We start from the raw sequence: 15,116 nt of genomic DNA, 5'->3' as shown, positions 1-15,116 counted from the left end.
TATCTGATATTATCTGACTATACCAGAGCAAAATCAGCAAATTAGAAAAGATAGCAACTTTCACTCACTAATGGTAACAGAAAAGGAAGCCAACAGCCTGCCAATGAAGCTCATAAAAATGGAATTCCTAGAAAAAGCACATGTACCTCAATTTTCTATAAAATTCAATTAAGGGATCCCTGGGTGGCGCAGCGGTTTGGCGCCTGCCTTTGGCCCAGGGCGCGATCCTGGAGACACGGGATCGAATCCCACGTCAGGCTCCCGGCATGGAGCCTGCTTCTCCCTCTGCCTGTGTCTCTCCCTCTCTCTCTCTCTGTATGACTATCGTAAATAAAATTTAAAAAAAAAATAATAATAAAATATAATTCAATTAAGTTAAATAAATCTCTACCTCCCTACCCATCCCCTATTCCTCAGTTAAACTGGATGATTCTATTTTTTCTTTCTTTAAAGATCTGAAGAATCTGCTTCTCCCTCTGCCTGTGTCTTTGCCTCTCTCTCTCTCTCTCTCTCTCTCTGTGTTGCTCATGAATAAATAAATAAAATCTTAAAAAAAAAAAAAAAAAGATCTGAGGAATCATTTCTTTAAACCAAATACAGGCGCAGCCCGGGTGGCTCAGCGATTTAGTACCACATTCAGCCCAGGGCCTGATCCTGGAGACCCGGGATTGAGTCCCATGTCGGGCTCCCTGCATGGACCCTGCTTCTCCCTCTACCTGTGTCTCTGCCCACCGCTCTTTCTCCCTCTGTGTCTCTTATTAATAAATAAAATCTTAAAAAAATAAAAATAAACCAAATACAAATACATAATCAGTACCTTATTAAACTTTTTCCTCACAGAAGAGAGTTTCCATTACTGGCAAATTTTTTAAAATTCTGATTTATAAAAAAAATCTGATTTATCTTGAAACCCTTGAATGGATATGCTATGTGTAAATGGCATTTACTGGGGGACCTGGGTGGCTCTGTGGCTGAGCGTATGCCTTTGGCTCAAATCATGATCCTGGGTCCTCGGATCAAGTCCCACATCTGGCCCCCTCAAGGAGCCTGCTTCTCCCTCTGGCTATATCTCTGCCGTTCTCTCTCATGAATAAACAAATAAAATCTTCAAAAAAAATTGTCATTTATTGTGAGACTGAATCAGCCCCCTCACTGGCATTGGGCCAGTCTATTGAAATTGTGATTTTATTAGTCTTATTTTAGATCAGAGGTCAGCAAGCTTTTATAAAGAGCAAGACAATAAATACTTTAGGCTTTCAGGTCACATAGTCTCTGCTACAACTACTCAGCTCTGCTGTTACATGAAAGCAGTCACAAACATGAAGACAAATAAGGGAATCTATGCTCCAGTAAGTGTTCATTTATGAACATCAAATTGGAATTTCTCAAGATTACACCTGCCACAAAATGTTATTCTTTTTTTTGTATTTTTGTCAAATATTTAAAATGTACAAATCATTCTAAGTTCAAGGGCCAGTACAAAAATTGGCAGTGAGCCAGCACGCCGACCTGTTTTAGATACATGGGCCATTACCAAATGAAAGTTAAGTTTTCTTAATATTAAGAGTTAATATTTCTTCTTACCATCTGCTGGGTATTGTTCTAAGTACTTTGTACATATAAACTCACTTAATCCTTACATTAACTCCAGAGATAGATACTTTTATTACCCACAATTTATATATAATGAAACAGAGAAGCAGAAGTAGCAATCTGACCAAGATTATAAAACAGTTGTCTTAGCCAGAATTTCAGACCAGGCAGTCTGGATCTCTAGTTCAAATATTTTCTTAGCCAATCTCCAATACCATCTTAGTTCCGCCATGAGTAATTTTGAATTGCATGTTAAAGCAAAAGTAAACTTTTAACAAATAAATGGTATTATTTTCTATTCACAGCAATAAATCTCTTCTTAAAACAAATTATGTCATAGAAAATGAAGACTCACAAAATAACAAAGTTGAATATTGTTATGAATGAAAAAAATGCTAGATTTTTAAAATTATTTTTTTAAGATTTTGTTTATGAATTCATGAGAAACACAGAAAGGCAAAGACATAGGCAGAGTGAGAAGCAGGTTCCCTATGGGGAGCCTAATGTGGAACTCGATCCCAGGACCCTGGGATCACGACCTGAGCTGAATGAAGGCAGATGCTCAACCACAAGCCATCCAGGCACCCTTTAAAAGGATTTTTTTTTTAATTTTTTTTTTAATTTATTTATGATAGTCACACACACAGAGAGAGAGAGAGGCAGAGACACAGGCAGAGGGAGAAGCAGGCTCCATGCACCGGGAGCCCGACGTGGGATTCGATCCCGGGTGTCCAGGATCGCGCGCTGGGCCAAAGGCAGGCGCCAAACCGCTGCGCCACCCAGGGATCCCCTAAAAGGATTTTTTTAAATTAATTTAATATTACAGAATGTTCCCTTTCTCCTCTTGACAAATTACAAATAAATGTTTCCTTTCAGATAGCTAAAAACTAAGAAAGAATTGCTCAGTAGATTAATATGTAACAACTGATCTATGAGCATACTATTAATATTCTAAAATTACTCTTGGGGCACCTGGGTGGCTCAGTGGTTGAGCATCTGCCTTTGGCCCAGGTCGTGATCCCAGAGTCCAAGGACTGAGTCCCACATCAGGCTCCCCACAGGGAGCTTCTCCCTCTTCCTATTGTCTTTGTGTGTCTCATGAATAAATAAATAAATATTAAAATAAAAATAAAATAAAATTTCTCCTAAAGAACTGTCAACTTTACATAATAGCAACTTTCTTTCTTTTTTTTCTTTTAAGAGCATGGAGCCCAATACACAGCCCTGAAATCAAGACCTGGGCTGAGATGAAGTCAGGGGCTCAATCAACTGAGTCACCCAGGCACCCCAATAGCAAATTTCTGTTTACATACAGTTTTATGGTTCTTACTAGAAATGAAACAAAGATTCATATATTCTATGAAGTTAGCAATGATTTTTTTTTAGTATAGACAACCCACATTTCCTTACACCAATAACACTATTTTATATAACAATAACTGTTGTGTATTAAGTAAATATAACAATCACATTAGAATTTATAACATTTCTCTAGAAAAGATGCCATTAAGAAGTTTATGAAATAAGCAGAAAAGTAAATAAATCCTTACGTATGTTGCTGATGTAATTTTGCAATTTCTTTTTCAAAGTCTTGAGGTTGATTAGGAATGAAAGAATAATCTGAGAGGTAGCCTGACAAGTTATCTGACTGATTGTAGTCTCCAAGTTCAGCTATTACATGGAAGAAAAATAGTCAAAATTTAATAAACAAATTTAGTAATTCTGATAGCCCAAACAGCAATGTCATGAATTCCATTATATTTCTTGGAAGTTAAATACTTGTTTTTACTGCTAGCTACCATGTAAGCAAGTTAGCATTCTTCTAGGTCTCAAACAACTTCAGAAAAACTTTTTCAGGAATTAAACTAACTGAATGTTTCATTACATTTCCTTTGCAATCACTTTTTTCTGTATAGTAACATATGTCTAATGAACTCCTGCATTAAAGGCAATGTACTATCAACACAGACCATATAATCACATGCTATGTGACCTAAGAGTGAGTTCATACTTACACTGAACAGCAAATGAAGCCAAAAGGGCAGCAGTATTATAAGGACAGGGCAATCTAATAAAACAAAACAGAAAATACATAAGCTAATGTTAAACACAATAATTTCAAAAGCACTGTAATTCATATAATACTGTTCATCTATGAAGTCTCCATCACTTACACTTTAACAATTAAGTAACAAACTTATCTGATGAAAAAAATTCATACTGTAATAACCATTTTTCAATAATTTATTTGAAATGATCATGAGTTACTTAATATAGAACTAAAAGTACTTTCTTTTTAAACTAAAAGTACTTTTAAAGTCCATTATTAAAAATTTTAAATAGCTCACCGTCCAGTAAGAATGTCTTGTTTAATTTGCAAAAAATACTGGTACCTTAAAAAAAGAGAGAGACCAAGAGACAACATTTAGATTTACTGAAATTACAACATTTAGAGTTTAAAAATGGTATACTTATATTAACTAGTAAAGTTGAAAAAAAAATAACTAGTAAAGTTGAATTTAAGTATTTGCTTTTATAATCTATATATTAGCACATGTAAAGATATTTTTAAAATAAGCTTTCATAAATTCATGAATCCCAATCTTTAAAATTCTTTGATAAACGCAATTCAGTACTTCAAATATGTTTCCACTAGCTTGTATTATAAAACTCAAGATATCTAAGAACTACATGACCGAGGGAGATTAGGGATTATCCTCTGAAGATTGTTGTTTGTAGAAATTATAACTGGGAAACACAGAAAACTTGAGTTAGAGACATAGGAGAGCTGACAGCAATGCAGTAAAGATCACGTGGAGAAAGTCATACTTTCTACTGAGACAGAAAGCAAGCTGCAAAGACAGGCCTATGGTCGACTTATTTAGCTGCCAGAAGCCGCTAAGCATAGAAAAGCATTTTTCCATTTTTTTTTGCATTTTTCCATTTTCATTTGAGTTAAGAAAGCTCTCCTTGATCAGAAAACAAAAAACAAATAACAACAAAAAAAACAAAAAACAAAACAAAACAAAAAAAAACCTTAAGCTCCCTTCCCTACTATTAGAATTGCCAAGTACCCAACTTCCTTTAAAACCAACAACACATTAAGATTTCTATCAAGGAATCCCTGGGTGGCGCAGCGGTTTGGCACCTGCCTTTGGCCCAGGGAGCGATCCTGGAGACCCGGGATCGAATCCCACATCGGGCTCCCGGTGCATGGAGCCTACTTCTCCCTCTGCCTATGTCTCTGCCTCTCTCTCTCTGTGACTATCATAAATGAATTTAAAAAAAAAAAGATTTCTATCAAAAAGAATGCAGAGGTTGCTTACGAGATGACACCTAGTCCCCACTAATGGGGTAAGTCATTCCCTCAATGATGTGTCGATGCTTGCAACAAGTCACCTGTACTTTTTAATGCTAGCAGAAGACCAAATTTTGTAGCTTTAAATGTTTTAACAGTGAATTTTAAGACTTTATTCCACTCCACTGAAAAAAGTACACATACTCCAAGAATCAAAAATCACGTTTAAGAATTTTAGTTGTCTGGCTGATTAAAATTATTAAAGACCTCCATGACAATATTCAAGTTATCAAAAAATGTAATTATTTCAGAGAATCAGATATTCACTAAAACAATTTTTTTTAAGTTGATAGAAATATCTTGGCTTCAACTGTGGAAGGAGCCTTGGTGTCCATCAAAAGATGAATTGATAAGGATGATGTGGTTTATGTATACAATGGAATATTACTCAGCCATTAGAAACGACAAATACCCACCATTTGCTTCAACGTGGTTGGAATTGGAGGGTATTATACTGAGTGAAATAAGTCAATCGGAGAAGGACAAACATTATATGGTCTCATTCATTTAGGGAATATAAAAAATAGTGAAAAGGAATAAAGGGGAAAGGAGAAAAAAATGAGTGGTAAATATCAGAAAGGGAGATAGAACATGAGAGACTCCTAACTCTGGGAAACGAACTAGGAGTGGTGGAAGGGGAGTGGGAGTGACTGGGTGACAGGCACTGAGGGGGGCACTTGATGGGATGAGCACTGGGTGTTATTCTATATGTTGACAAATTGAACACCAATAAAAGATAAATTTATAAAAAAAAAAGAAATATCTTGGCTTCACATATTAAGTATACAAACGTCCTGTGAGAATTAATATGTAATACTGTGAATATTACCTACTTATTCAATCTAAGACAATAAATCTCTACCTAGCTAACTTGGTTTCATAATTAAAGGTAAAGGTTCATGGTAGGAACTAATCTCAATGTTAAGATTGAAAAGGCATGTGTATTCTTGACATAATATTTTAAGTCTTACACAAATAATACCTATGCCTGATGAATTTTTATTTTTTAAATTAAATTCAATTAGCCAACATATAGTACATACTTATTTTCAGGTATAGTGTTCAATGATTTATCAGCTGCATATAACATTCAGTGCTCACATTATGTGATTAATTTTATTTAAATAACCAGTAAGGATTGACAGAGTAGAAACTAGAATTCAAGTACTAATACACTAAACCAGTCATAGTGCTCCTTAGCAAAGTACTTAAAATTTGGCTGAGCATCAGTTTCTAGATTTGTAAAAAAGGAAGTAATATCACTTGTCTAGTATATGTATCCTATGGGCCCTAAGTAAGGTGATTAAAAACCTAATTTTTAAATTAAGATTTTTAAGATAGATTAATAATGCTTGAGGTAAATACAGAAATGACACGCTTAATCTGTAAAAATAATACAACTTTTCTAATCTAGACAGTAACCAATACCATGAGCACTTATTATGTATTGAGTACACCTAAGCACTAAGAAGGGACCGAAGAAATGTCATTTGTACTGTCATGACTCATGAGAAAACTCCAATTCTAAGGATGCCAGCACCTGCTAATACCAAATGACCTGTAGTCTGATATAAGTTCTATAGGTCCACTCTTTCCTACAACTTATCTAAAATGGAATCTGAAGGTAAAGAGGTGTTGTCACAGATTTCCTGTTCTGTGGGTTTAAACTAGTCCTTAAAATTTATCAACTGTGGCTTAAGGTGTCATATTACTAGTCATGCATGACCACTGCATTAAGCCTACCCAAGCAATAAAGTTTTAAAGGAGTATTCTTAACGCTGGCTGTCTATTAGAATCACCTGGGAAGCTTGTAATAATCCCATCTGAGACCTAATTAAATCAAAAGATCTCAGGGGTGTGACCTAGGCATCAGCATGTTTTAAAACTCCCCTAAGTGATTCTAAGTTGTAGGAAGGTAGAGATTCAATAAGGTATTTTACGATAATATAATGAAAACTAGTTACTTAATTCATTTTACCCAATACCAGCAGTTAAAAGATTCTAGGAAAAAAAAAATAATAATAATAAAAAATAAAAAATAAAAAAAAAGATTCTAGGACATCCTATTATAAAGGATTTTTCAAACAATACATTATTTTTAGTGAAAACAAAGATAATCCTCTAGACAACAGGCTGAACACAAAGCCAACTGCTTGGTTACTACCAAACTTGGCTTTACTTTCTTCTACTTCAGGAAGATATTATGACTTAATTATCATTGAGATACATTTATTTTTTGATTATGTTTTCAACACAGGCTATAAAAAAAAAAAACACATTCAAGCTCCATTAAGAAATTCAAAGACATTATTTTGAGTGAAGTAAATTATGAATACGGCTGCAACTGGCCATATTTTAACTGTTCTAACAAACTTTTCTTTTTTTTGTTTTTTTTTTCTGACAAACTTTTCATATATATTAAACACATCAGAAATCCAATTTTAAATTATTGGTCTTTTAATTAAAATATCTTATACATTTAAAACTGATTACATGAAATATGTATTATGGAATACTTTGCTACTTGATTTCAGGAAATTGTAAAATGCACTTAAATATGTTTTTTAAGGGGTGTTTGGGTGGCTCAATGGTTGAGCGTCTGCCTTTGGCTCAGGATCATGATCCTGGGGTCCTAGATTTCAGTCCCGCATCAGGCTCACTGCAGGGAGTCTGCTTCTCCTGGTGCCTATCTATGTCTCTGGCTCTCTCATGAATCAATAAATAAAATATTAAAAAAAAAAGTTTCATTTGAAGTTAAGACATAATCAGAGGAAGTTCTACAATACTAAGATATATTAAGATAAAAGATTTTGTTATTTTAATTATTTAACAACAACAACTTGAATGACTGGGAGCTACAATATTAAACTGAAGGTTATTCATATGACACTACTTTGCTTTCCAAAACAAATTAGCTTGGAAATAATATTAGTTTCAACTGTTAGGACTGCCTAATCCAAGACTTGCATTCCTAAATTCTGTTATAAAAAAGGTAACAGGGGATCCCTGGGTGGCGCAGTGGTTTGGCGCCTGCCTTTGGCCCAGGGTGCGATCCTGGAGACCCGGGATCGAATCCCACGTCGGGCTCCCGGTGCATGGAGCCTGCTTCTCCCTCTGCCTGTGTCTCTGCCTCTCTCTCTCTCTCTGTGTGACTATCATAAATAAATAAAAATTTAAAAAAAATAATAAAAAATAAAAAAGTTAACACCTTGCCCTCAACAAACAGACAGAAAAGGACCCTCAAGAATGTCAATTTAACTTAGACCAGACTTTAACTGGTCTACTGAAAACCCTAATTTTATAAACACCCGATGATTGGTAAATACAGCCTAAATATTTTTAATTTTTTCTTTTGTTACTCCACATCACCACAGTACGCTAAACAATGACCAACATGGTAACATTTCACAGACTATTTACAGGTAGCTTTAGGAACAGATTGTTAATTTAGCACCTACCTTTCAGAGTAATTCTGAATAAAATCACTGACCTATATTCTTGTATCTGAGACTTTTATGGAGGTACTCTATGCTAATTTTTTATTTAGTCTTTTTTTTTTTTTAAAGCCTAACTCCAAATGCTGTCTTTCAAATAAACAAGATTATTATTTAGGTACAGATACCACAATGTGATTATTCCCCACTACCTTAAATAGCTAACCTAACATTCATATACTTTCAAAATGCTCATCTGGGTCATTCTTGTGTATACTTTGTCAAGAAGTGACAACAAAATTCGATTCTGTCTTAAGATCAGATTTAAAATTGCCAATAAAGTTAGCACTTAAAGAACTGAATGTGCTAGTGTACTCCCTGTCAACAATTTTTTATAAAAAGGCACCTGCTTACCTGAAACTCACAACACTATATGTTAATTATACTGTTAAGGAAAATGGTGAGAGTGGAGGAGAAAAAGAAAAAAAAGAATTTGAATCTTAGCAAAAGGGAACTACAGATTGCATTTTCATAGTGAAAAAAAAGTACCTGTTGACCATTACTCCTGCACATAATGGTTATATATTTTCCAAATTCTATGTTCTCCTCAATGGAAATAAAAAAAGCATATAAATATGCTTTTACATAAACCAGCAGACACAATTCTCACTATGCAGCATCACTTGGATACAATTACAATATCATCTGATTACCTCAACTAGTTATACCAGTGATTCTTAACCATTTTTTTTTTTTACAAGTAGAAAATTCTGATTTGATACGGTTCAAAAGGCAGCTTGTGGATACATGGGGTGGCCCTGGAACTCCAATCTCCTAAAGCCCTCCCAGCCATCCAAGAGGAAAGGAAACATAAAAGATCTATAACCCATTCCATGTGATGGCTGGGAATCTCAGAATTACACCATGATAATTTTTTTCTGCCTAAAGAATTTCAAAAAAATTTTTCAAAATTTCATAGTTTTGACAATATTTTCAGGAAGAATATGCTCCATAAACCCACCTTGTGTATTCTTCTTGTAACTTGTTGGGGTCACTTACAAAAAATTTGACTCTAAAGTTCAAACTGTAAGGAGATCCTCCTAGAATTAATAAGAGCAGTTCTAATTAATCAGATTATATTAATCCTTTATCTTTATAACGTATAGTTGCAAAATGTCAAGTAAGTGTGTATGCTCACTCTTTAGCTGCTTCCTTATTGGTTTGTTTGGATCCAGCCACCTCTGAAAAATAAATAAATAAGACTGATTTCTTTTTTCCTTGATGAACTAATACATCAATGTTTATAAATCTATAACATTTTAAGATCAATACTAAAAACTGCATTGTGAAAACAGTCTAGGAAAAAATAATCAATTTACAGATACTCATATTAAGTTAATAAAATTCTACTAGAAAGTATTGAATGTATTTGTGGGAACTCTAAATTTTTTATTTAAATTTCCCATGAAATTCTATAGTATGCAATAAACTCTATTCCAGAAGGAAAAATCCTAAATAGCAATCTAAAGTGATTTCTGTTAATATATAATAGTGTGGCAAGTTTTTAAAATTCTTGACATCTTTCATAAAAATATAGTTGACCTTATATTCTCATTCAGACAAAATCTAGCTACACATCAAGAAAATACACTCCTAAGAAAAAAAAATTTTTTTCACTTTTTAAAAAGTAGGCTCCACACCCAAAATGGAGCCCAATGCACGGCTTGAACTCACAACCCTGAGATTAAGACCTGAGCTGAGATCAAGAGTCAGATGTTCAACCAACTATGCCACCTAAGCATCCCAAATCTTAAGAAAAATTTTCTAATTTCTACCCTATTCCTTAAAAAATAAAACTATCTCCCCTTCCCCCAAAAAAATCTCCACCCTGATTTTGTAAGAGATAATGTTTAGTTTGGGGAAGTACTAAAAGGTGTGAGAATTTTAAGTAGTCTCAATATCTGAATGCCAATTAAGCTCTACTTAAGGAAAACTATAGCTAAATTCAGACTGCCAACATGTTTCAGTTAAAAAAATTAAAGAACCCAAAATGTGTATTAGATGTGGCAGTAGTTTGAAAGCACTACATAAATATCAACTTATGTATCATTATGTATAACCATACTCTACCACCCATACTTGATTCCAAGCAGGGCACATAGATTTTAATAACAAATGGCTAAGAGTAATTCAAAAGTCTTTCCTTTTCATTATCCACAACATCCAACACATCAAATCCAGCTAATTCTACCTTTCAAATATACTTTGAATTTAATAGATCTTCTTTATCCATTCTGCCATCATCTTTATGTCTGAGATAGCTCTGGCCATAGCTTATTTAAAAATAACAAAAAAAGATGATTTACTTTAGACACAGAGAAAACAGTGCACATGTGCACGCAGCAGGGAGAAGGAAAGGAAGGCTGGGAGAGAGATTCCCAATCTCTCTGATGAGAGGTTCAATCCCATGACCCATGATCACAACCGGAGCTGAAACCAAGAGTTAGGTGCATAAACTACAGCACCACCCAGGAGCCCCTAGCTATAGCCTCTTAATTGTTGTCCTTGCTTCTTTTCTTACCACGTTCTTTATTCTCCATTCCAAAGCTAGATTCCTCTTTCAGAACACATTACTCCTTTGCTTAAAGCTCTTTCTCAACACAAGGTCCAAAGCCCCTACTAGGGCTTGCATAATCACTTCTTACCTCAAATTACTAAACTCCAGCCACAACTGCCTCTTGTCTGTTTCTCATAGATGCCAAGTTAGGGTCTTCAATTAGAAGTTTCCTCATGCATAGAATGTCCTTCTCCTATTTCCCATGGCTGATTCTTATTAACTTCTAAGTCTCAGCTTAAATGCTACCTCCTTGGAAAGGACTTCACTGATTACCAAAAGTATGTCACAAACCTCCTATTTCCTTGGTTATTTTCTATGAGTGGGTAAGGAATATTAATTTCTTATATAACATTTTCTTTCTTTTTTTTAAGATTTTATTTATTTATTATTATTTATTTATTTATTTATTTATTCGTGAGAGACACAGAAAGAGAGGCAGACATAAAGAAAATGAGAGAATCAAGTTCCCTGTGGGGAGCCTGATGTGGGACTCCAATGCAGGATCACAGAATCACAACCTGATGCAAAGGCAGGTGCTCAACCACTGAGCCACTCAGGTGCCCCTCATAACATTCTCTTAATCATAATGTTTATTTGCCCTTTTTATTGCCATCTCTTTCATTAGATGATGAATTCCATGAGGTTAAAGGATAAAATCTGATTTGTTCAAAGCAGAGAGTAAGCACATGCATAGGGCATGGCATATAATTTGTACTAAAAAATTTGGTGGGGTGCCTGAGTGGCTGTCAGTTAAGTGTCTGCTTCAGCTCAGGTCACGATATCAGGGTCCTGGGATTGAGCCCCATGTTGGGCTCCCCGCACAGTGAGGAGCCTGTTTCTCCCACTCTCTCCATCTGCCACTCGCCCCAGCTTGTGCTCTGTCAAATAAATAAATAAAACCTTAAAAAAAAATTTGGTGAAGGACTGACTAAACCTGCTAAATGGCTCAACAGTTGGCATGGGCGAGGGGAATCTGTTTCTGCATCAATAATCAGTTTTCACCCTTACTTCACAAATTCGTTTCGCCTGTATATCCACCCATTTATCCACCTTCCAAACTATCTATATATTAAGGTGATTTCATTCTTCATGTTTTCTAGACAAAGTCATAAATTACCTTCATCTTAATGCTTGTCTATACTCAAAATTTGGACTTGGGTAATCTATTTAAAGCCTATCTTCCACATTCAGTTCTCCCTTAAAATATTCTAAAACAGTATCAGAAATATAAACACATTTACATATAGATGTATTAAGTTAAGATGTATTAAGATGTACTAGATGTATTAAAATGTAGATGTATTAAGCTGACAAAGCTTAGAAGGAGTACAATAACAAGTCCTGGGAAATTTAATCAACTCATCAATAACGTCAATGAGATAGGATTTAGGTTCTTGGCTTAGACCATGAAGATGAAACAATGCTGGAATCAGTACTACTGGACACTAAAGATACTGTTCCTAGTAAAAACACATCATCAAGTCAAAAGAAAAAGTGGGAAAACAGAGAACATATAGAGAAGTTATAGAGAAGTCCTATGGGGTGCCCGGGTGTCTCAGTCAGTTAAGCATCTACCTTTGATCCCAGCATCCTAAGATCCAGTCCTCTATCAGACTCCCTGATCAGCTCCTCCTGCCCCTACCCCTGCTCATGCTTTCTCTGTTTCTCTCTCTCAAATAAACACAATCTTTAAAAAAAATAAATTCTACAAATAAGAAAAAACCCAACACTAATAGAAATATGGATAATGAGTAAGAACAGAAAATTCACAGGAAATGTACATAATATTTAAGATAAAATATTCTCTCTTGATCATAATTAGAGAAATATAGAAGTAACCCACATTAGATTTTCATTTTTCAGCATTAACACACTGGCAAAGATTAAAAATTTAATGCCATACCACAATGGCTCCCAGAATGTGGAAACAGGCACATGTACATAGCTGATGAGAATAAAAATTATACCATCTCAATGTAGGACAACTTAGCAATATTTATCAAATATAAAATGTAATTGACCAGAGACCTAGCATTATTTTATGCAGAATTACTTACTGAGATATATTTCACACAGTATAAAATTCACCATTTAAAAAATGTATACTTCAGTGTACTTGAGGGTATTCACTATGTTGTATAACCACCAATACTAAATAATACTTGCATCACCCCAAAGAAATTCCATACCTATTAGCAGTCGGTCTCAATGACCTCCTACCCACAGCCCCTAGCAAGTACTTACTGTCTCTATGGATTTTATTATTTTGGACATTTCATATGAATGTAATCATACAACAGGTGGTCTTGTGTGTCTAGCTTCTTTCCTTTAGTATAATGTTTTCAAGGTTTATCCATGTTGTGGCATTTAACAGTACCTCATTCCATTTTATAGCTGACATTTAGCCCTTTTCTACCTTTATGCTCTCGTGAATTACACTGCTATGAACAATTTTGTGTGAACATGTGACAATCAATTCTCTCCAGTGTATGTCTAAGATTGGTATTATGATAATTCTATATTTAATTCTATATTTAACCTTTTAAGGAACTGCCAAATTTATATCCATAGTGGCCTGCAATATATCACATTTCCATGATCTATGTCAAAGGGTTCCAATTTCTTTGTATCCTCATCAATACTTGCTGTTGTCTTTTTAAGTACACCCATCCTATTAGGTATAAAGAGATATGTAATTCCTTTTAATTGATAAATTATATTCTACTGTAACTGATAAATTATATTCTATTGTACAAATATACAACTTGGTTATCATCAGATGGTAGACACAAGTGTTTCCACTTTTCAGCTATTATGAATAATGCTGCTAAGAACATCCAAGAACTAACTTTTGTGTGTGGACATGTTTTCATGTCTGGGTACATACTGGGAGTGGAACTGCTCACAGCACATTTTTCCTTTTTTACTACATCTTAGAAACAAGTATTGTAATCCCTCTAATTTTGTTCCTATATAAATGAGCACTAAAATTATGTCATTACCTATAGTCAGACACCATAATCTGCTGTGCCTAAAATTGCTCTACTGATTGAATATGCTGTATCAGAGATAAGAGTCTTCATTGTTTGTAATGCAATATATATGAATTTAAAATGTAGTACCTTATTAAAAGTGATTAATACCTATCAAGTATTAATAGCTAATAGGGATGTTTTGGTTTAAGACAGCAATATAGGAGAACCCTAGACTCACCTCATCCCATGGACACACTGAATCTAAAAGCTACATATGGAACCCCCAAACTAGATGAGTGACTTCCTCCCATTGGGTGAAAGAGAAAAAAACTCACGTCCAAGTTGGAAGGACAGGCCAAGACACAATCTCACCATAAACCTCACCCCCATCATGGTAACCCATAATGAGGAGGGAACTCACAATCCCAAGCTTCTCCTTGAAGAGCAAAGGGTTTGAACCACACATCTGATGCTCCAACTTTTAACACCTGCACCTGACAGATGACTGCCCAAAACCTCCAGCTTTGAAAATCAAGTAGAGCCTGTGACCACAAGACTCCCAAGACTGGAGTAAACCAAGAAACAGTTCTTAAAGGCTTAATGCAAACTCACCGACCCCAGGGGAGAGTAGAGGCAGCCAACTTAAAAGTGCCCAGACTTTCTGCAGAGAGACTTACTTGCTTATCTTAAAGGATGGGCCTAAGGGGAAGAAATCTAATTTAATATACATCTGGGGCACCTAATGAAACACTCTCCGAAGATGGGAGACCAGCAGGTGCCATCTTTGCACTTTCCCTCTGCCTCACTCCACATCACTGGTATCTTTTGGAAAGGAACTTACATATTCCTTGTCTGGCACCCTGATTTTTTCAACTGCTGCCCAGGAGACACCTAACAGATTGCTTGGCTCTGGTGACCACTGGCACTAGGCCCCACCACAGGACTCTACCAAGTGAAGAGAGTTTTTAACCACCTACCTCCTCACAATCACAGAACTGAAGAACACAATATCTGAACTGAAACATACATTACAATGGTTCAAGAGCAGATTTTTTTTTTTGCCTAATACAATATCAACATCAGATTTAGATGAAACAGAAGAAAGATAGCTTAAAGGACTTATGAGACAACCTCTAGCC

The 15,116-nt window shown here is 35.1% G+C and overlaps 1 protein-coding gene across 4 annotated transcripts in view; it reads right to left on the bottom strand.

The window, feature by feature from the left end:
- The window catches only part of PTPN4 (protein tyrosine phosphatase non-receptor type 4), a 206,525-nt gene that overhangs the window by 91,388 nt on the left and 100,021 nt on the right, over positions 1-15,116 (bottom strand). For 2 of the 4 annotated variants that reach the window (XM_055316226.1, XM_055316227.1), the window contains 3 exons: positions 3,942-3,986; positions 3,609-3,661; positions 3,144-3,264 (listed from right to left, as the gene is read on the bottom strand). In XM_055316226.1, coding sequence (XP_055172201.1) covers positions 3,144-3,264; positions 3,609-3,661; positions 3,942-3,986 — 219 coding nt within the window. Of the gene's footprint in view, positions 1-3,143; positions 3,265-3,608; positions 3,662-3,941; positions 3,987-9,406; positions 9,507-9,583; positions 9,627-15,116 lie in introns of all 4 variants that reach the window. The other 2 variants (XM_055316224.1, XM_055316225.1) reach the window with 2 other exon arrangements.

This window comes from Nyctereutes procyonoides, unplaced genomic scaffold (genome assembly GCF_905146905.1).
Source record: "Nyctereutes procyonoides isolate TBG_1078 unplaced genomic scaffold, NYPRO_anot_genome, whole genome shotgun sequence".
NCBI classification, from domain to species: domain Eukaryota; kingdom Metazoa; phylum Chordata; class Mammalia; order Carnivora; family Canidae; genus Nyctereutes; species Nyctereutes procyonoides.
Note: the sequence above shows the minus strand (reverse complement) of the source record. Positions and strands in the feature narration are given on the sequence as shown.